General features: G+C 43.0%; 1 protein-coding gene across 2 annotated transcripts in view; it reads right to left on the minus strand.

Moving 5' to 3' along the window:
* Positions 1–1,621: 1,621 nt before the first annotated feature.
* The window catches only part of EPC2 (enhancer of polycomb homolog 2), a 48,466-nt gene continuing 29,416 nt past the window's right edge, over positions 1,622–20,671 (minus strand). For both annotated transcript variants that reach the window (XM_074547844.1, XM_074547845.1), the window contains exons 8-14: positions 19,502–19,591; positions 18,910–19,055; positions 18,469–18,812; positions 12,703–12,839; positions 10,603–10,762; positions 8,655–8,988; positions 1,622–2,878 (exon numbers count right to left, since the gene is read on the minus strand). In XM_074547844.1, the coding sequence (XP_074403945.1) occupies positions 2,806–2,878; positions 8,655–8,988; positions 10,603–10,762; positions 12,703–12,839; positions 18,469–18,812; positions 18,910–19,055; positions 19,502–19,591 (1,284 nt within the window). In that variant the 3' untranslated portion in view covers positions 1,622–2,805. The remainder of the gene's footprint in view (positions 2,879–8,654; positions 8,989–10,602; positions 10,763–12,702; positions 12,840–18,468; positions 18,813–18,909; positions 19,056–19,501; positions 19,592–20,671) is intronic.

Genomic DNA, 20,671 nt, shown 5'->3' on the forward strand with positions numbered 1-20,671 from the left:
CTGCAGCATCATCCACCACTCCTCCCCTTCTCCTGCACTCGAGGCTCACAGAAATTCTGCAAGGACTATTCCAGTTCTGTTCACAGGAGGTTTCATCAGCACTAATCCTTTAAATGAAAGCCATTCCACAGCTGGCACTTCCCATCAGAGCCTTGGGAGTTTATGGAATCCTTCTCTGCACCTCACATTTTCCCAGAATCCATTAAAAGTTTGGAGCTCCAGCTAAAGGTTTTTTTAAGTAATTAGATGAGGATTAGACTCCACGAAATCAGAGATACACAGCAATCTCACAGACATCTTCTGGCCAATTTTCCCTGAAAATGATCCACTGAAAATGATCTTTGTAGTGAGAAGAGGCCATGCTAAGTGTGCAGCTTTCCATCTGCAGAGGAAATTACTTCCCATTTTCATTAAGCCTCCAAAGGGTTTTGGGGATGGTAGTGAAGCAAGGTTATTCCTAGATATCAAGGAGAATCTATATTTTTTCTTTTACAGACTCAGATTTTCAACAATTCTAAAAAAATAATTTATACTTCAGACTATCAGCCATTCCCTGAAATGAGCCCAGCTCTGCAGAAAGGCTGGGAAGATCAGATAAAGTGGAATTTTCAGGGAGCAGCAATCCCAGTGCCCCCCAAAGCTGCCACCACCCCTCACCTGAGCAAGGCAGCACCTTGGGTTCCTCTATTCCCAATAGGAATAAATTCCTCACCTCTCCCTGCAGACATCACATGGAATAAAAATAGAGCATCAGTTAAGCAAAACCCAGGTAATTTTAGCCATCTGAGTTTGTGATGAGCTCTCAGGATTTAAAGCTCTGCGAGTTTTTAGGTGCCAGGACTTTTAACTCACACAACATAAGACAAAACAGGTTTGAACACAGCTTGGATTAAAAATAGTTCTTTATATAGAAAGCTAAAATGGAAAATACACTGACTGCATGACAGAGGCAAGGTTTTCCTGGGAGGGTGAGCCTGGACTGAACATCTCCAGGTTCCTTCCAACCTCTGTGATCTCAGGATTTGTAATACAGAAACACCCAAATACGGAGAATAAACCAGCAGAAATTCAACCCATTTCTGTGGCAGGGCAAGAAACTCCCATTCCCCATTTCCCCAGGTCTCAGCTCCCATCCTGTCACAGACACATTTTATGGAAAATCCTTTCCTTAGGGTTTTTCCTCCTGAGAAGCTGGGAGGCCTCAGGAACAAATGCAAACAGTGGTTATCTGCTGCTGTGGGATGCAACAGGTGCATCTGGGATTGGGCTCGTTTGGTTTTTAATTAATGGCCAATCACAGTCAGCTGTTGCAGATTCTCTGGTCAGTCACAAGATTTTATTATTATTCCTTTCCTATTCCTTTCAAGCCTTCTGATGAAATCCTTTCTTCTATTCTTTTAGTATAGTTTTAATGTAATATATATATCACAAAATAATCAATCAGCCTATTGAAACCCTCATCTCTTCCCTCATCCTGGGATCACCCCCACACACCCCAGCCCTCCCCTAGCACAGGTTATGCCATCACCTGCAGCCTGCTGGGATTGTGCCTGTGCTGGGATCAGAGCAATGCTGCTGGCCCTGCTTGCACTCTGTGAAATAACCACATCTGCACCATGGGCAGGTTTTGATATGTATTTTTATTTCCCTGCAGTTTTCACTTATCAAGAACAAGTAACAGGGAAAGTTGTCTGAACTAGTGCATAAACAAACATTCGGAAACACCACTACACGTATCTAATGTACAAGAACCGTATAAAAAAAGTCACTAAAACACTACACTACCAAGGTGTCCAACGCTTACAGTCAGACTTTTTCCAACCCGTTACTTGCCTTGTAGCCACAGGAAAACTCTCCAAAATTGAAAAGACAATCTTGCCACAACCCTCCCTCCCCCCCCCACCACCTGGGATGGCTCGATAGCTAGACATCCAATAATGAATTATTGCAATGATATAGAATGCAATACATACCTGGTAAAATATCCTTTAATGTGGTGTGGTACAGTTTGAAAGCCGGTTAAAATACGCAGTCTTCGGATAAAATGGCATCAAGGTGAAAATTTTCTCAGATCTGCACATTTGGACATGTGCCAGATGCATAATTTTCCTAGTCAGTTTTTTTTTTTTTTCTCCTCTCCTGTGTAATTATTTTTTATAAACTGGTATTATAAATAGAAATATACATTCAAAATATATGGAAAAGTGAGTTACTACATTAAATTTGCATGTATCGATCCATCCCTTTCCCCTGCACAGTAATAGAAAATACTATTTTGCCTTGAACTTCATATTTGACAGTGAAATGCCACTAAAGTATTTACCAAAAAGTCCATCTAGTCAAATTGTGAAACAAAATGAACCAAGTGAAAACTTTACATTTCCTTTAGAAAAAAATTACAAGAATTTTTGTTTCCTAGCTATGAATCTTTAACTTTTTTTTTTTTAGACACAAAGTTGCATTTATTTGTACAAGATACAAAATGTAAACATGGCAAAATAAATAGTTTAAACAAGTGATGCAGGATCCCATGTCATGCTCATGATCCCATTAAAGAATTATTTTTTTAATCCATTCAGTTGCAAATTCAAGTGCAAAAGCATGATGATGAATATCTACTATTCAAGTAACAGAAATAATATTGATGATACAAATAAACTATTTTACAAGGTAGTGATTTTCCCAATTTTTACAAAATTTACATTATATATCGACTTAATACACGATAGAACGGGAGTCCATTGGGGTGTGGGTGATTCTGTGACCCACAGAGGGCTGTGGCTGCACTCAGGGACAGCTGGGGGGTTATGTCACCTCCATGGCCACTGTGGTCTCTGCCAGCCCGTTCAGGCCCAGGCGCTCCGGCTCGTGGTTCTCTCTGCAAGGAAGGAGCAGCCACAGTCAGAGCACGGCTCACACTCTTCTCTCACTGATTGTGTATTTTACACACTATTGTACTCACTGACTGTGTATTTTATACACTGTTGTACTCACTGACTGCGTGTTTTACACACTCTTGTACTCACTGACTGCGTGTTTTATACACTCTTCTCTCACTGACTGTGTATTTTACACACACGCATTGATTTCGTATTTTCCACACTCTTGTACTCACTGACTGCGTATTTTATACACTCCTGTACTCACTGACTGCGTATTTTCCACACTATTGTACTCACTGACTGCATGTTTTACACACTCCTGTACTCACTGACTGCGTATTTTATACACTCTTGTACTCACTGACTGCGTATTTTCCACACACACATTGATTTCGTATTTTCCACACTCTTCTATTCACTGATTTCATATTTTCCACACTCTTCTATTCATTTATTTCATATTTTCCACACTCTTCTACTCACCGATTTCATATTTTCCACACACTTCTCTCACTGCTTGCATATTTTCCACACACTTCTACTCATTGATTTCAAATTTTCCACACACTTCTACTCACTGATTTCATATTTTCCACACTATTGTACTCACTGACTGCCTATTTTATACACTCTTCTCTCACTGACTGCGTATTTTACACACTATTGTACTCACTGACTGTGTATTTTACACATGCATTGATTTCGTATTTTCCACACTCTTCTACTCACTGATTGCATATTTTCCTACTCACTGTTTGCATATTTTCCACACTCTTCTACTCATTGATTTCGTATTTTCCCCACACTTCTATTCACTGATTTCGTATTTTCCACACTCTTGTACTCACTGACTGCATATCTGCCACACACTTATTGATTTCATATTTTCCACACATTTTTACTCAACTGATTTCATATTTTCCACACACTTATTGATTTCATACTTTCCACACAGTTCTACTCATTTATTTCATATTTTCCACACACTTCTACTCACTGACTGCATATTTTCCTACTCACTGATTTCATATTTTCCACACACTTACTGATTGCATATTTTCCACACACTTCTACTCAGTAATTGCATATTTTCCACACTTATTAATTTCATATTTTCCACACACTTCTACTCACTGATTGCATATTTTCCACACTCTTGTACTCACTGACTGCATATTTGCCACACACTTACTGATTTCATATTTTCCACACATTTTTACTCAACTGATTTCATAGTTTCCACACACTTCTACTCACTGATTGCATATTTTCCACACACTTCTACTCAACTGATTTCATAGTTTCCACACACTTATTGATTTCATATTTTCCACACACTTCTACTCATTTATTTCATATTTTCCACACTCTTCTACTCACTGATTTCGTATTTTCCACACACTTCTACTCACTGATTTAATATCTTCCACACACTTATTGATTTCATATTTTCCATACAGTTCTACTCATTGATTGTCTATTTTCCACACAATTCTACTCATTGATTTCATATTTTCCACACACTTATTGATTTCGTATTTTCCACACACATCTACTCATTGATTTCATATTTTCCACACACATCTACTCATTGATTTCATATTTCCCACACACTTCTACTCACTGATTTCATATTTTCCACACATTTTTACTCAACTGATTTCATAGTTTACACACACTTATTGATTTCGTATTTTCCACACACTTCTACTCATTGATTTCATATTTTCCACTCTTGTACTCACTGATTGCCTATTTTCCACACACTCATTGATTTCATATTTTCCACACACTTCTACTCACTGATTTCATAGTTTCCACACATTTCTGCTCACTGATTGCATATTTTCCACACACTTATTGATTTCGTATTTTCCATACTCTTCTACTCACTGATTGCACATTTTCCTACTCACTGACTGCATATTTTCCACACACTTATTAATTTCATATTTTCCACACTCTTCTATTCACTGATTTCGTATTTTCCACACACTTCTACTCAGTAATTGCATATTTTCCACACACTTATTGATTGCATATTTTCCACACACTTATTGATTTCTTATTTTCCACACACTTCTACTCACTGATTTCATATTTTCCACACACTTCTACTCATTGATTTCATATTTTCCACACACTTCTATTCACTGATTTCATATTTCCCACACTCTTCTACTCAGTAATTGCATATTTTCCACACACTTATTAATTTCATATTTTCCACACACTTCTACTCACTGATTGCATATTTTGACTTGTTTATTAATACCCATTTTTTACTTTTCCAATTTACAAACATGACTTCTTGTTTTTTGAAACCCCGTATCATCCAGGAGAGACTTCAAAAAATCCCAAATATTGCCATTTTGAGAAAAATCTGCCAACTGCAAAGCTCCTGCCATTCCTATGAAACATCATCTAAGTATTCTGAAATAACAGTGCTGCTGTTCAATGAGAATAATATAAAATTATATAATAATTTTATTATATAAATACCTTAATGGTTGGACTTGATGATCTTAAAGGTCTTTGCCAACCTAAACAATTATGAATTATGATTTTATATGTAAGATATGGGTTGTTTTCTGGTGTGTGTTTTACATAAATATGTAACACATATATCCACATATAAATATAAAAATATATGTGCCAGCCTGTACCTTACAATATTACACAATGATTTAGAAGGAACAAGGGGATAATTTGACAGAATTTACTTGAAAATGCTGCATGAAAAGGGACAAATAGAATTATTAAAATTCAAACACAGTAGAAGCTGACCAAAGTACAGGTGCCTAAAGGCAGGGCAGGTTATTTGAGGGGTTAATTTGCAAAATCAGCTACTGTGGTTTGCCAAGGCCATGCAGAAGGTGCTGAGAAGCCAATGGGAGGTGGAACAGATTCCCTCTGGTGCAGAGCCTGGTCAGGTGGGACATCAGGAAGGGTTTCTCCATGGAAAGGGCTGTCAAGCACTGGAACTGCCCAGGGGGGTGAGGGAGGCACTGCTGAGGTGGCACTCAGTGCTCTGCTCTGATGAGGTGAGGGGGAATCCTGGGTTTGACTCTGACTTCGGTGATTTCAACCCAAATAATTCCATGATTCAAGCACAAAGCTAATAATTCCATGATTCAAGCTCCCACAAAAAGAAGGATTTCTCCATGGAAAGGGCTGTCAAGCACTGGAACTGCCCAGGGATTTGAGGGAGGCACTGCTGAGGTGGCACTCAGTGCTCTGCTCTGATGAGGTGAGGGGGAATCCTGGGTTTGACTTTGACTTTGGTGACTCCTACCCAAACACTTCCATGATTCCAGCACAAAATTAATAATCCCAAAAAATTCCATGATTCAAGCACAAAATTAATAATCCCAAAAAATTCCATGATTCAAGCACAAAATTAAAAATTCCAAACAATCCCACAATTCAAGCTCCCCCAAAAAGAAGGATTTCTCCATGGAAAGGGCTGCCAAGCACTGGAACTGCCCAGGGATTTGAGGGAGGCACTGCTGAGCTGGCACTCAGTGCTCTGCTCTGATAGTCCTGGGCTGGACCCTGACTTTGGTGATTCCTACCCAAGCAATTCCATGATTCAAGCACAAAATGAATAATCCCAAACAATCCCACAATTCAAGCTCCCAAAAAAAGAAGGATTTCTCCATGGAAAGGGCTGTCAAGCACTGGAACTGCCCAGGGGAGTGAGGGAGGCACTGCTGAGGTGGCACTCAGTGCCCTGCTCTGCTGAGTGAGGGAGAATCCTGAGTTTGACTCTGACTTTGGTGATTCTGACCCAAATAATTTCATTACTGAAGGACAAAATGAATAATTCCAAACAATCCCACAATTCAATCTCCCAAAAACAGAAGGATTTCTCCATGGAAAGGGCTGTCAAGCACTGCCCAAGGAGGTGAGGGAGGCACTGCTGAGCTGGCACTCAGTGCTCTGCTCTGATAGTCCTGGGTTGGACCCTGACTTTGTTGATTCCTACGCAAACACTTCCACGATTCAAGCACAAAATTAATAATCCCAAACAATTCCATGATTCAAGCACAAAATGAATAATTCCCAATAATTCCATGATTCAAGCTCCCCCAAAAAGAAGGATTTCTCCATGGAAAGGGCTGCCAAGCACTGCCCAGGGGGGTCAGGGAGGCACTGCTGAGCTGGCACTCAGTGCTCTGCTCTGATAGTCCTGGGTTGGACCCTGACTTTGTTGATTCCTACGCAAACAATTCCACAATTCAAGCACAAAATTAATAATCCCAAATAATTCCATGATTCAAGCACAAAATTAATAATTCCCAATAATTCCATGATTCAAGCTCCCACAAAAAGAAGGATTTCTCCATGGGCACAGGAACTGCCCAGGGAGGTGAGGGAGGCACTGCTGAGGTGGCACTCAGTGCCCTGCTCTGATGAGTGAGGGTGAGTCCTGGGCTGGACCCTGACTTTGGTGATTCCCACCCAAACACTTCCACGATTCAAGCACAAAATGAATCATTCCAAATAATTCCATGATTCAAGCTCCTACAAAAAGAAGGATTTCTCCATGGGCACAGGAACTGCCCAGGGAGGTGAGGGAGGCACCGCTGAGGTGGCACTCAATGCCCTGCTCTGATGAGTCCTGGGCTGGACCCTGACTTTGTTGATTCCTGCCCAAACAATTCCATGATTCAAGCACAAAATGAATCATTCCAAACAATCCCACAATTCAAGCTCCCAAAAACAGAAGGGTTTCTCCATGGAAAGGGCTGTCAAGCACTGCAACTGCCCAGGGGGGTCAGGGAGGCACTGCTGAGGTGGCACTCAGTGCCCGGCTCTGATGAGGTGAGGGGGAATCCTGAGTTTGACTCTGACTTCGGTGATTTCAACCCAAATAATTCCATGATTCAAGCACAAAATTAAAAATTCCAAACAATCCCACAATTCAAGCTCCCCCAAAAAGAAGGATTTCTCCATGGAAAGGGCTGCCAAGCACTGCCCAGGGAGGTGAGGGAGGCACTGCTGAGCTGGCACTCAGTGCTCTGCTGAGTCCTGGGCTGGACTCTGACTTTGTTGATTCCTACGCAAACACTTCCACGATTCAAGCACAAAATGAATAATCCCAAACAATCCCACAATTCAAGCTCCCAAAAACAGAAGGATTTCTCCATGGAAAGGGCTGTCAAGCACTGGAACTGCCCAGGGGGGTCAGGGAGGCACTGCTGAGGTGGCACTCAGTGCTCTGCTCTGCTGAGTCCTGGGCTGGACCCTGACTTTGTTGATTCTTACCCAAAAAATTCCACGATTCAAGCACAAAATGAATAATCCCAAATAATTCCATGATTCAAACACAAAATTAAAAATTCCCAATAATTCCATGATTCAAGCTCCCACAAAAAGAAGGATTTCTCCATGGGCACAGGAACTGCCCAGGGGGGTGAGGGAGGCACTGATGAGGTGGCACTCAGTGCCCTGCTCTGATGAGGTGAGGGGGAATCCTGAGTTTGACTCTGACTTTGGTGATTCCTACCCAAAAGATTCCATGATTCAAACTCCCCCAAAAAGAAGGATTTCTCCATGGAAAGGGCTGCCAAGCACTGGAACTGCCCAGGGATTTGAGGGAGGCACTGCTGAGGTGGCACTCAGTGCCCTGCTCTGATAGTCCTGGGTTGGACCCTGACTTCGGTGATTCCTACGCAAACACTTCCACAATTCAAGCACAAAATGAATAATCCCAAACAATCCCACGATTCCAGCTCCCACAAAACCAGTCGCCCTGTCCCCACTCACCTTGCTATACTGCTGATGGCACTGCTGGGAGTTACCTTTGGCACTCTGTCCATGCTGGCAGCAACTGTGGCCAGTTTTAAGGCAGTTGGCGAGGGCGCTGAAGTCCGTGTATTGATATGAACATTGACTGGAGACACAACGCTGACGTTGTTGAGGTGCACGGCGCTGGGCAGGCAGGAATTGTTCATGGGCAGAGCCTGAGGGCTGCTCGTGCACAAGGCTGGGATTAAGTGGTTTGTGGTGCTGTGGCCAACTGTCCTTACGAGCTGTACAGTTGAGATCCCTGGGCTGGAGGATAAAGCCATGTTGGTGGAGTATAAAGTTCTGGAGGTTCCTGTTAGGCAGAATAATGGTGGGTGTTAAAAAGGTGAGGTTTCTTAGATGAAAAGGCAAAGATTAACCTCAAGGGCAATGCTTTCAGTGTGTAAGTCATTGATGTCCATATTTTACAGACTCACAAAATGGTAAAAGGCAGAAGTGGCAGCTTGGCACGCTGCCATTGATGCCTCAGGATTTAGCTTTTATATTTTTCAGATCCTGTACTGCTTTAGGGGATAACTCTAAAACTCCACAGCCTGTCAGCTGCTGTTCTCCTGTTTTATTAAGACAACCCCTCAAGGCCTGAAACTCAGACACCTCACTGTCTCAGACCCAGAAAAGTGTAAACCAAAGTGAGCTGGCAGGGGGGAGAACTGGGGGTGTATGACTTCATTACCTGAAAATGTAACTGGAGGATTAACCCCTGATATGCAAATAATGGACCAAACTCATAATTATCTGAAACACTTGTGATCATTTTCCATTTTGTGTGTGGCCTCTCAGAGGCTTCTGACTGCTCAAGGTGCATCTACTGAAGGCCTTTAATAAATACCCACTTTTATTCTCTAAATCTTGCTCCAAGGCAGCACCATGTGCTGCTCTTCCACCCTCAGAGCACTGCCCTCCTGGCTATGAACTCAGAGAGTTACACACAGATCTCCCTCCCCATCCTGGAACTGCTCCAGTTTATTGATTTTATTCAGTCGTGCTTTTTCTCCCTCTATTCATTTCATATTATCATTAACCCAGCCTGGCAGAAGGTCTATAAAACTAATCACATCATTAGCTGCTAAAACAACAAATTACTTTAAAAGCCTCCTCTTTGTCTTGGCAGCCCAAATCCCATTTGCCTCTTGGCACTGTGGAGATGGCACCAGCACAAGCAGCACCACAGGAGGGTGGCAGGGGGCACTTTTTGGGACAAATCCTAAATGCAGGGAAACTTGAGGCTAACAGTGATGTCAGAAGAAATGCCAGTAAAGGTTGGGCAGTACATTTTTGGCTGAATATACAAGTGAGGTAACAACCAAATAATGAATCAACTTCTCCATTTCCTTCTCAAAGTACTTAAATGTTTTAAGCAGTTGATTTATTCTTTCATTACACACTCACACTGGTTTTAAAATGCTGTCATCTAGAGTTTTGATCTGAACAGGTTATTAGAAGATAAAGACTAGAAAAGGAAAAGCAGATAATGCTCTTCCAAGGTAAAGAGCACTTGGTGGTTTTATATCCATTTTAACAACACCTGTTGGACGAGGCTCCCAGGCACAGGGTGGGATTCTCAGGGCTGTCCTGAGGAGTTGGACTTTGATCATCCTTGTGGGACAGTAATAGAAAATACTATTTTGCCTTGAACTTCATATTTGACAGGGAAATGTCACTAAAATATTTACCAAAAAGTCCATCTAGTCAAACTGTGAAACAAAATGAACTCAGGATACTCCATGATTCAAACCACTGCTCCAAAGCACTTCAGAGAACAATACTTAAAACGATCACAATGAAGAAATCTGATTTTCTTTGTTGTTTAATAATATTTTAGAAATCAGCACTAAGACCAGGTGATGGTTCAGAACAGGTGACATTCCCAGCTCATTCCAGGCTGGGGTTTTCAAGGCCTCCTCACCTGAAGGCTGGACAACACCGTTGATATTGTTGTGGCTGGTGTTCTGCTCCTTGGCTCCCTCGCTGCGCCCGGGGCCCGGCGCACTGACCACGGCAGAGGCAGCAAAGTGGGCACTGGCTGAATCCAGGGTCTTGGACATGCAGTCAGAGGTGCTGGAGCCCTGCAGGAAGAGGAAAAGGTGGCTCTCAATCACCCAACCACAAAGGGAAATGTGCCTTAGGATTGCTAGAGTGCACAGGTAAAGCAAATAAATAAATACAGATTCCATGTGTGCCCTAATGCACCACAACGTGGAACATTTCTGTGGCACCAGCGATGAGGAGCTGGAAATCAGTGTCCAAACGGGGGTGACACAAGGGCTGCCCAATGCAGTCAGGCCAGACCTCAGCAAACAAATCACTTCTGCTCTGTGCTGCTCAGCCTGGAGAAGGGAAGGCTCCAGGCAGAGCTCAGAGCCCCTGGCAGGGCCTGAAGGGGCTCCAGGAGAGCTGAGAGGGGCTGGGGACAGGGATGGAGGGACAGGAGCCAGGGAATGGCTCCCAGTGCCAGAGGGCAGGGATGGATGGGACACTGGGAATTGTTGGGAATTGGGAATTCCAGGCTGGGAGGGTGGGCAGGCCCTGGCACAGAGAAGCTCTGGAGCGAGTCCTGAGGAGGCCACGGAGAAGCTCCAAGAACTGGAGATTCTCTCTGGGGACAAAATGCAGCAAAATCATTGTTCCAAAATCTCCTTTTCTTACCCCTCCCTGCCTTCTCCCCATGGTGCCTCCCAAATCCTGATGCTGGGCCAGAGCAGCACATGGAATTGTGGATGATGGCTGGAGAAGGGAAGGCTCCAGGCAGAGCTCAGAGCCCCTGGCAGGGCCTGAAGGGGCTCCAGGAGAGCTGAGAGGGGCTGGGGACAGGGATGGAGGGACAGGAGCCAGAGGGCAGGGATGGGTGGGACATTGGGAATTCCCAGAGCAGCTGGGGCTGCCCTGCATCCCTGGAATGTCCCAGGCCAGGCTGGACAGGGCTGGGAGCACCCTGGGATAATGAGAGGAGTCCCTGGGAGAACTGGATGAGCTTTAAGGTCCCTCCCAACCCAAACCACAGAGGATACCCCATGTCTGGAGATGTTTCCTCTAAGAAAACAACCACGTCTTAAACCTTCTCTGTTCTGTCTCCAGGCAGCTGCAACCCTCAGGGATGCTCAGGATTTGTGGTACCTCCATTCTGTGATTTGTGCCACAGAACAAGTGCCCAGCACATTCTGGAATCCCACTCTCTTAGCCCAGCTCCTACTGGAAAGGCTCACCATTCTTACTGGAAAGAACATTAATTCTGCAATTCCAATTTATATTAACTAAGAAAATGACTTTGCAGAGAAGCTTGAAATGTTTTAAAGATCCAAAATTCATTTGTTTGGTTTAAATATTTTGGCATTGTTTCTTTACACTTACAAAAAATGCCATCGGTATCTGCCAACACAGAATCCCTGATTAACTGAAGTAGAAAACATTGAGGGGAAGGGACAACCAGCACAAGCAATTAGATATAAAATGCTCAAAGTAATATATATTTTCCTAGTAACAGACAACAGCAACAGTTTTTATACTTTACTGGGGAGAAGCTAACAGAATAATAAGGGCAATGGAAAAATATGTGACATGTATATCCATATGTAAATATAAAAATACATTGCAAAAATCCCTTGTAAGGGATTGCAGAGGAAAAATGGGATTCTTTTAGAAGCCAGAATATGCAAATATGCAAGGTCTCCTTTTCCTCTCAGAGGTACCAAATTTTAGTGCTCACTGAGTATCTGCTCATAACAGAACACATTACATTGAAGGTAATTTTAATGAAGTCTCTTCAGAGGCAGGAGGACAAAACCAGTGAAAACAGAAGAGTTGGTATTTTTACTCTGTGGATGCAGGCAGCACATTCAGCTACAAAGTCTCTTCCTCACCTTGTAAAATGCATCCAACTTGTTCAAACCCCCCTGAGCAAAGTGTTTTAAACTCCCTCTAAATGATCCCACATTTCTGGGGTGTCCCATTGGCTGTGAGAGCCGAGCAGCCCCGTGAGCAAAAGCCACATGCAGGGTGGGAGCAGTACCTGTGCTTTCAGGTGTGGCTGCTGGGAGGAATGCTGAGATTGCTGCTTCTGCTGCAGCTGCGCCAGCTGCTGCCTCTGCATCTGCACCAGCTGCTGCTGGTGGGTCTGGAACTGCTCCTCCGTGATGCCCCCTGTGACTGAGGGAAACAAAGGAGCCACAGTTACACAAACACACGTGGGAAAGGCAAGAGAGCAGCTCAGGTGGGTGAGGATGACACAAATCATGTCAGCTGCACCCAAACTCTTCACAGATTATGTAAAGGAGAGGTCAGGCTGTGTTTGTTGGTTGTGTGCTTTCATGGAGTTCATTTGTAACAAAAGAATTCAGAGCTTTTGTAGCTTTTAAGCAGTTTCTATCTTTGGTGGTTTTATCCCCAGTGGCTTTAGGCAAAAGCTCAAGAGAAATGATTTGCCTGGTTTGCAGGAAAGAAGCACAGCCCAAAAATCAGAGCTGAGGACAAAGCACCCTGGGCTGGGCTGGTGCCTTCTCTCCCAGTGACCACTGGCAGAGGATTCCTGGACCATTCCCCTTCCCACAGCCCCTGCTGTCCCTTTGCCCTGAGGGAAGCACACCTCTGGCATGGGGGGCTTGATCTGCCAATTATTGTTTTAAATCTCTAAGAGTGCAGGGGTGCTACAATAAATTAATTTTTGAGAACCAGGTTAATGTCACCCCAGTAATACCCCAGGCCCAACACGTGAAGGGAATGAAGTTAGAAAAGTTGGTTTTATTATTCTCCCCCCAGCTTCCCTTGCTGTCCCTTAGCCCTGAGGGAAGCACACCTCTGGCATGGCGGGGTTTATCTGCCAATTACTGTTTTAAATGCTCTAAGAGTGCAGGGGTGTCACAATAAGTTCATTTTTGAGAACCAGGTTAATGTCATCCCAGTAATCTTCCAGGCCCAACACATGAAGGGAATGAAGTTAGAAAAGTTGGTTTTATTATTCTCCCCCCAGCTTCCCTTGCTGTCCCTTTGCCCTGAGGGAAGCACACCTCTGGCATGGGGGGCTTGATCTGCCAATTATTGTTTTAAATGCTCTAAGAGTGCAGGGGTGTCACAATAAGTTCATTTTTGAGAACCAAGTTAATGCCACCCCAGCACTAGCATTCATCCCAACACGTGAAGGGAATGAAGTTACAAAAGTTGGTTTTAATATTCTCCCCCCAGCTTCCCTTGCTGTCCCTTTGCCCTGAGGGAAGCACACCTCTGGCATGGGGGGTTTTATCTGCCAATTATTGTTTTAAATACTCAGGGGTGCCACAGTAAGTTTATTTTTGAGAACCAGGTTAATGCCACCCCAGTAGCATTAGCATTCATCCCAACACATGAAGGGAATGAAGTTAGAAAAGTTGGTTTTAATATCCTCCCCCCAGCTTCCCTTTCTGTCCCTTTGCCCTGAGGGAAGCACACCTCTGGCATGGGGGGTTTATCTGCCAATTATTGTTTTAAATCTCTAAGAGTGCAGGGGTGCCACAATAAGATTATTTTTGAGAACCAGGTTAATGTCACCCCAGTAATCTTCCAGGCCCAACACATGAAGGGAATGAAGTTAGAAAAGTTGGTTTTAATATTCTCCCCCCAGCTTCCCTTTCTGTCCCTTTGCCCTGAGGGAAGCACACCTCTGGCATGGGGGGGTTTATCTGCCAATTATTGTTTTAAATGCTCTGAGTGCAGGGGTTCCACAATAAGTTCATTTTTGAGAACCAGGTTAATGTCATCCCGGTAATACCCCAGGCCCAACACATGAAGGGAATCTAAGTTGGTTTTAATATCCTCCCCCCAGCTTCCCTTTCTGTCCCTCTGCCCTGAGGGAAGCACACATCTGGCATGGGGGGTTTATCTGCCAATTATTGTTTTAAATGCTCTGAGGTGGCACAATAAGTTCATTTTTGAGAACCAAGTTAATGCCACCCCAGCATTAGCATTCATCCCAACACGTGAAGGGAATGAAGTTAGAAAAGTTGGTTTTAATATTCTCCCCCCAGCTTCTCCTGCTGTCCCTTTGCCCTGAGGGAAGCACACCTCTGGCATGGGGGGCTTGATCTGCCAATTATTGTTTTAAATGCTCAGGGGTGCCACAATAAGTTCATTTTTGAGAACCAGGTTAATGTCACCCCAGTAATATCCCAGGCCCAACACATGAAGGGAATCTAAGTTGGTTTTAATATTCTCCCCCCAGCTTCTCTTGCTGTCCCTTTGCCCTGAGGGAAGCACACATCTGGCATGGGGGTTTATCTGCCAATTATTGTTTTAAATGCTCTAAGAGTCCAGGGGTGCCACAATAAGATTATTTTTGAGAACCAGGTTAATGTCACCCCAGTAATATCCCAGGCCCAACACATAAAGGGAATGAAGTTACAAAAGTTGGTTTTAATATTCTCCCCCCAGCTTCTCTTGCTCTCCCTTTGCCCTGAGGGAAGCACACCTCTGGCATGGAGGGTTTTATCTGCCAATTATTGTTTTAAATCTCTAAGAGTGCAGGGGTGCCACAATAAGTTCATTTTTGAGAACCAGGTTAATGTCACCCCAGTAATACCCCAGGCCCAACACGTGAAGGGAATCTAAGTTGGTTTTAATATTCTCCCCCCAGCTTCCCTTGCTGTCCCTTTGCCCTGAGGGAAGCACACATCTGGCATGGGGGGTTTTATCTGCCAATTATTGTTTTAAATGCTCAGGGGTGCCACAGTAAGTTTATTTTTGAGAACCAGGTTAATGCCATCCCAGCATTAGCATTCATCCCAACACGTGAAGGGAATGAAGTTACAAAAGTTGGTTTTAATATTCTCCCCCCAGCTTCTCTTGCTGTCCCTTTGCCCTGAGGGAAGCACACGTCTGGCATGGGGGGTTTTATCTGCCAATTATTGTTTTAAATGCTCTATGAGTTCAGAGGTGCCACAGTAAGTTTATTTTTGAGAACCCAATGGAATTGGCTCTCCTGAAATTCCATTGGGGGAAAATACCAGAATCAGGATTGCTAAGAAATTAGAACTGAAACTTCTTCTTTACTGCTACATTATTAAAGCAGGTTTCAACCATATTAGGAGAGCACTTAAAAGTCCAATTATTTAAAAATTATTCCTCTTAAACTCTAGCAATATTATAATTTCCAACCCAAGTTTATCTTGCATTTAGCTTTACTTGGTTCCTCTCACAGATTGTTACCTAGAATTTAATTCCAAGTTAAATCAGCTCAACCTGCTACATTCCCTCACAAAACACATGGCACTGCTGAAGGCACCACGGCCAAGAACAGCACTATGGAATATTACATATATTTCTATTTTTAAGTTCTGAGGTAACAAGTCCCAGAAAATGTGTTTTGTTTTACAGAAAACTCTTTAAGAACAAGGTGAGATTTCATGTTTTCCATCTCCTTTCCTTCCCAGTTTGTCACAGACCACAAAGTCATGGAACACTCTATTCCAGGACACAGGGAAAGTAATTCAGAATTCAATATTCCCTTGCTCTGCCTGTATGTGCCTGAATTTCAGGTATTTATCCAGAGGCCAAGCTGTTCACTTGTTATGAACCAGCAGATGCTCATTAGCACATTAAATATCATTTCTTTCTGCCAAATCAAACACCTGGAGGGTCCTGGAGAAAAAAGCACAAACTGTGACCATGCCCAAGGCAGAGCTGTGAGCAGGGTCAGAGCTCTGCACCTTCAGGGGGTTTTTATTTTATCAGAGCCTGGCTGGGCTGAAAAATGCACCACAAAAGGGGAAAAGTCACTTCAGCCTTCCCTTCCAGCTCCCCTCTCCTTGCAAGGTTTGGATTTTGTCACTTCTCTCAGCACCTGAAGGCTTTAACCAAAGATCACCCTCTGCAGGCTGCCCCAAAAGTGCCATGGCTTCAATTACTCCTACATGGCATTAAAGGCTGGGGAAAAAAATACCTCAAAAAGTAAAATTTTGTTCCACAAACAAAACCCTTCAGCTGGGAATAGCATCATGGGCAGCTGACCTCTCTCCAGGGACATCCTTTTCCCATTTGCAGTGCTTACAACATGAGCAAGAGAATAATTCAGCTCCAAAACTGCTTCTTCATGCACTCATTAGGTATTTTGAAGAAAAGTCTAGTCCCAGGCTTTCAAATAAAAAACATTCTGTCTGTACAATGCATTTGAAGAAATACCAGAGTTGCTTTACTAGTACAGGGAAAAAATATAATCCAGAGGTAATTTTAAATATTTTTGTGTACCAAAAATTAAAGGAACTCCTCAATTCTCTCCAAAACAAAATAATAAAAAATAAAAATAATCATTTTAAGTCACCATTTCCTCTGGAGGGAATATGAAATCAGCTGTAAAATTAACTGATTTCAACAATCCCTTCCCAAAGAGAATGACTTCAATAAATGCAGTGACAATGCCTGTGCTCATTTAATGCACAACCTGCCCCTTTAAAATTTATTCCCTATTTACCAGTGAGGAAACCCAGCAGCAGTGCCTCTTGCTGGTTCAGTTATTTGGGGAAGAATTCTGCTGTCTATTGTGTCTGACCCTGTTCCAGAACTGCAGGATCTGGTTTGGAATTTAAATCTGTGACAAAAAAGGTCCTCCCCAGCCATAAATTCCATGCATAATGTGCTTCAACTACTGAGGGATTTCCATTTAATTTAAATGTATTCCTCAGATGATTTCTAAAATTATACCACGAGTTTATTACTATTCCTCCAAAAAAAGTGGCTTGGATCCGTCAGATTTGGTTTTATTCATTTTTCAGCTATTTCTTTAGCAGCTCTTGGTGTTTATCAATAATCCCATCACACTGAAGTGCCCCTTTCTGCCCCAGCTGTGATCCCTCAGGCCTTCAAGGTCTTCCAAAAATATCTATATAAAATATGAAATACATGATATCTGATTTTCATGCAGCAGGAAAATGCTCCTGTGCCAATCTTTTCATGGCAGAGAACAATCTGAAGGTTACAGTGACCATACTGGAAGAAATATTCTGGGTCTCTGTCAGAGCAATGTAACAGCACCCAGGAATTCTAGAGATACATTATTGGAGAATAAATACCCATTCCTGCAGCTTTGAGAGAGATGGGACATTCCACAACCACAGAAATGATGGAATTCATAGGCAACCTATTCTATTATTTAATTGTCCTGGTTTATAAAGCAGGTTGGAGTGGGGATATACTCAGCTGCTTGTTGTAGATTTCATTTGCTGGATCTCCAATTTATCAGATTTTTGAAGTATCAATGATTATGATTCTTTCCTAATCATAAAGAAGTGACAGTGTTAAAACTTGAGCCATTACAACTCTAGCTCATGAAGCAAACACTTCATGCAAACACTGCTCAATTTAAGCTTAAAGCAAGTTTTTCTCCCACTATCAAATTTTTTACCATTTTCATGCCTGCTCAGGGCACTCAGGAACTTCCTACATTTGTCTGAGTGAAAAATGAAAACTGCCAACAAAAATGAGCTCCACCCACCCTCCCCAAGAAACCACCAGATTTGTTTTGCATTCATAACGAGCATCCTTCTACCCTTAAACAAGGTTAGGCCAATTAGTGCCATTAAGATTTAATTAGACCTAAACAATACTTCATATGAGCAGAATCCCTGCTTTGAATAAGGTTTCAATGTTTGAATTTTTTGAATAAGGTTTGAAAGCAGTGTTTGTGGGCAGTTTCTGTAGTCAGGCTGGAGCTGTGGTTAGGTCCACACCAGTGCTGAAGATCTCACCAATCCAGCCACAAAGAAAACCAAAATTCAGTATTTTAAATGCCAGAAACAGCCAAATCCTTGCCTACCTGATATGCCATTCTTGCTGGTGTTCAATAAAGCTACAGATGCTGCAGAGACTCTTTTATTATTCACAGTCTGCCCTGCTTTCCTTGAGGTACATTCTTCACTATCACTGTCCTGGAGGTTGAGTAGCCTGGGCTGGAAACACTGCAGTCGACATGATCTGATATTGCTTAGGATTTCAGGAAGGGACAGTCTGTTTTCACAAGGTTTATTGGAAGCATTGGTCCGTGAAAAATTAGAAGAAAAGTCTAAAGTCTGGGAAGAGCTTGAAAAACTGCTGAGCATTTCGGGGTCAATCTGCCTCAGGACAGGATCGTGCTCTGTGGATATTCGGTCCATGATCACCCTGGGCAAAGAGGAGGAGGAGGAGAAGCATTAGCTTCAGCAGCTCTCTTTAATACTTTTATCCTTTGAAGAATTCATTAGAAAGGACCCAACTGTACCTTCCACCCCTGCCAATCCTCCTCCTTGCAAACCCTATACATCTCCTTGGGATGGTGAGGGTTGTAAGGCAATGCCTGAACCTCAGCTTGTCCAATTCTGCCAATTCTGGGCCTTCGGACGAAGAATTTGTTTGGTCCAAACGAGGCTGTGAAGAAAGAAAAGGCAATTTTATATTCCAAGAGCACTGCTGGGTATCATACACGTGGTTTGTGTTCAGTTAACCAATAACAGCTTCTAATAAACTCTAATATTTAGGCTGTTAAATACTCTGCATCTAACAGCAATGGTAACGTTGGAGGAAATGAAAATAAAAGTTTTCAGTCATCTCAACATCTCCTGGCAAAGGAATCAACTCACAGGCTAAGGGAAAAAAGAAAGGAGGGTGAATTCTAAGCAAGTGGGAAGTTCAGCTTGGAGCCTTCAGAGCCAAGCAGAGAAGGGGATGCTCCTGCAATTGTCTCTGGACTCAGCAAAGCATCAAAGCTTTGGTGGTGAGAGTGGGAACAGAACTCCAACACTGGCACTATGCAACCTAAATTAAAGAAACCACCCCAAAACCCAACAGCACAGCATAATTCTGCATGTTCTTACAGCATAATACTGGCATCCTGCTCTTCTCCTGAAAGCACAAGGTCCATCAGGATCATTTTCTTCTTCTGCCTCTGACACAGGTGAGGGTACCTGGACCAGAGAACAACATCATTCTCCCAACTGCCACATTTGTATAATTGTATTTATTATAAAAATTTGTGTTTATGTAATGAGAAAACAATGTCATTCTCCCAACTGCCATATTTGTATAATTGTATTAATTATAAAAGTTTGTGTTTATATATGAAAACTGCCATGTTTATCACAGCTTGGAAGGAAAACTCAGTTTACACAAGGAGCTTTTAAATATATTCAGAGCTGGGACAAGCCAGACTGGCCAAATGCCAGCTAACAGGAATGTCTGCCTTGTTGTCCTGGGGTGACATTATGATGTTTGTATCCCCACTCATCTGTTCTGTGCCTTTAGACCGGCTCTGAAGAGTGGAAGTTTTGTTTGGGTTTCTCTTATCAGGGACACAGAGACAAGCAGTACATGGGGCTGTTTTCACTTCTTGCTTAGCTTGCTGCTTTGCTTGCTCCCTTTTCTGCTCTTGCTTCTGCTCTGCTTTGGCCTCTGCCTATTAGCTAGTTCTAGCTAACAGCCCACATTGCTGCCTGGATTGTTTCTCCTCTCCTGTTTCTGTGACCATCTCGAACCTGCTCCAGACTTGTCCGATTTCCGGCTGTTTGGAGGGCCTGGAAAGGCCCAGGGTGGCCTTGGGGCAGCCGCGTATCAAAGGAACAGAAGAGGCTTCAGTTCTTTTCTCGGTCTCGGTGTTTATTAATTGTTTATCTAAAAGATTTTCTTTCGGCCCGACAGAGCTCTGCTCAGCAGCCAGCCATGAGCACACTCCCTGCCCTCCGGGCGGTCACCTATCTTTATACCCAAAGTTACGTGTACAATATTTATCATTTTTCCTCAATACTTTTTACCCTTATTAACCAGTGCACTTTCAGTAATGACCAATCCCAAAGTGCCACCATCACCACAGAAGATGGAGGAGAAGAAGAAGAAGAAGAAGTGTCTGGTGGCTGGACTTTGATCCCACACAGGAGACGACACCTGTATGAGGACAGGAGGGTTTCACCGGGGTGAATGGTGAAGGGATTGGTTAATTAGAGAGTGAAACACAGGGTTTAGGATTTCTGTACAGGGGGGTTTAGAGAAGT

Source organism: Zonotrichia albicollis, chromosome 10, assembly GCF_047830755.1.
Source record: "Zonotrichia albicollis isolate bZonAlb1 chromosome 10, bZonAlb1.hap1, whole genome shotgun sequence".
Classification (NCBI taxonomy): Eukaryota; Metazoa; Chordata; class Aves; order Passeriformes; family Passerellidae; genus Zonotrichia; species Zonotrichia albicollis.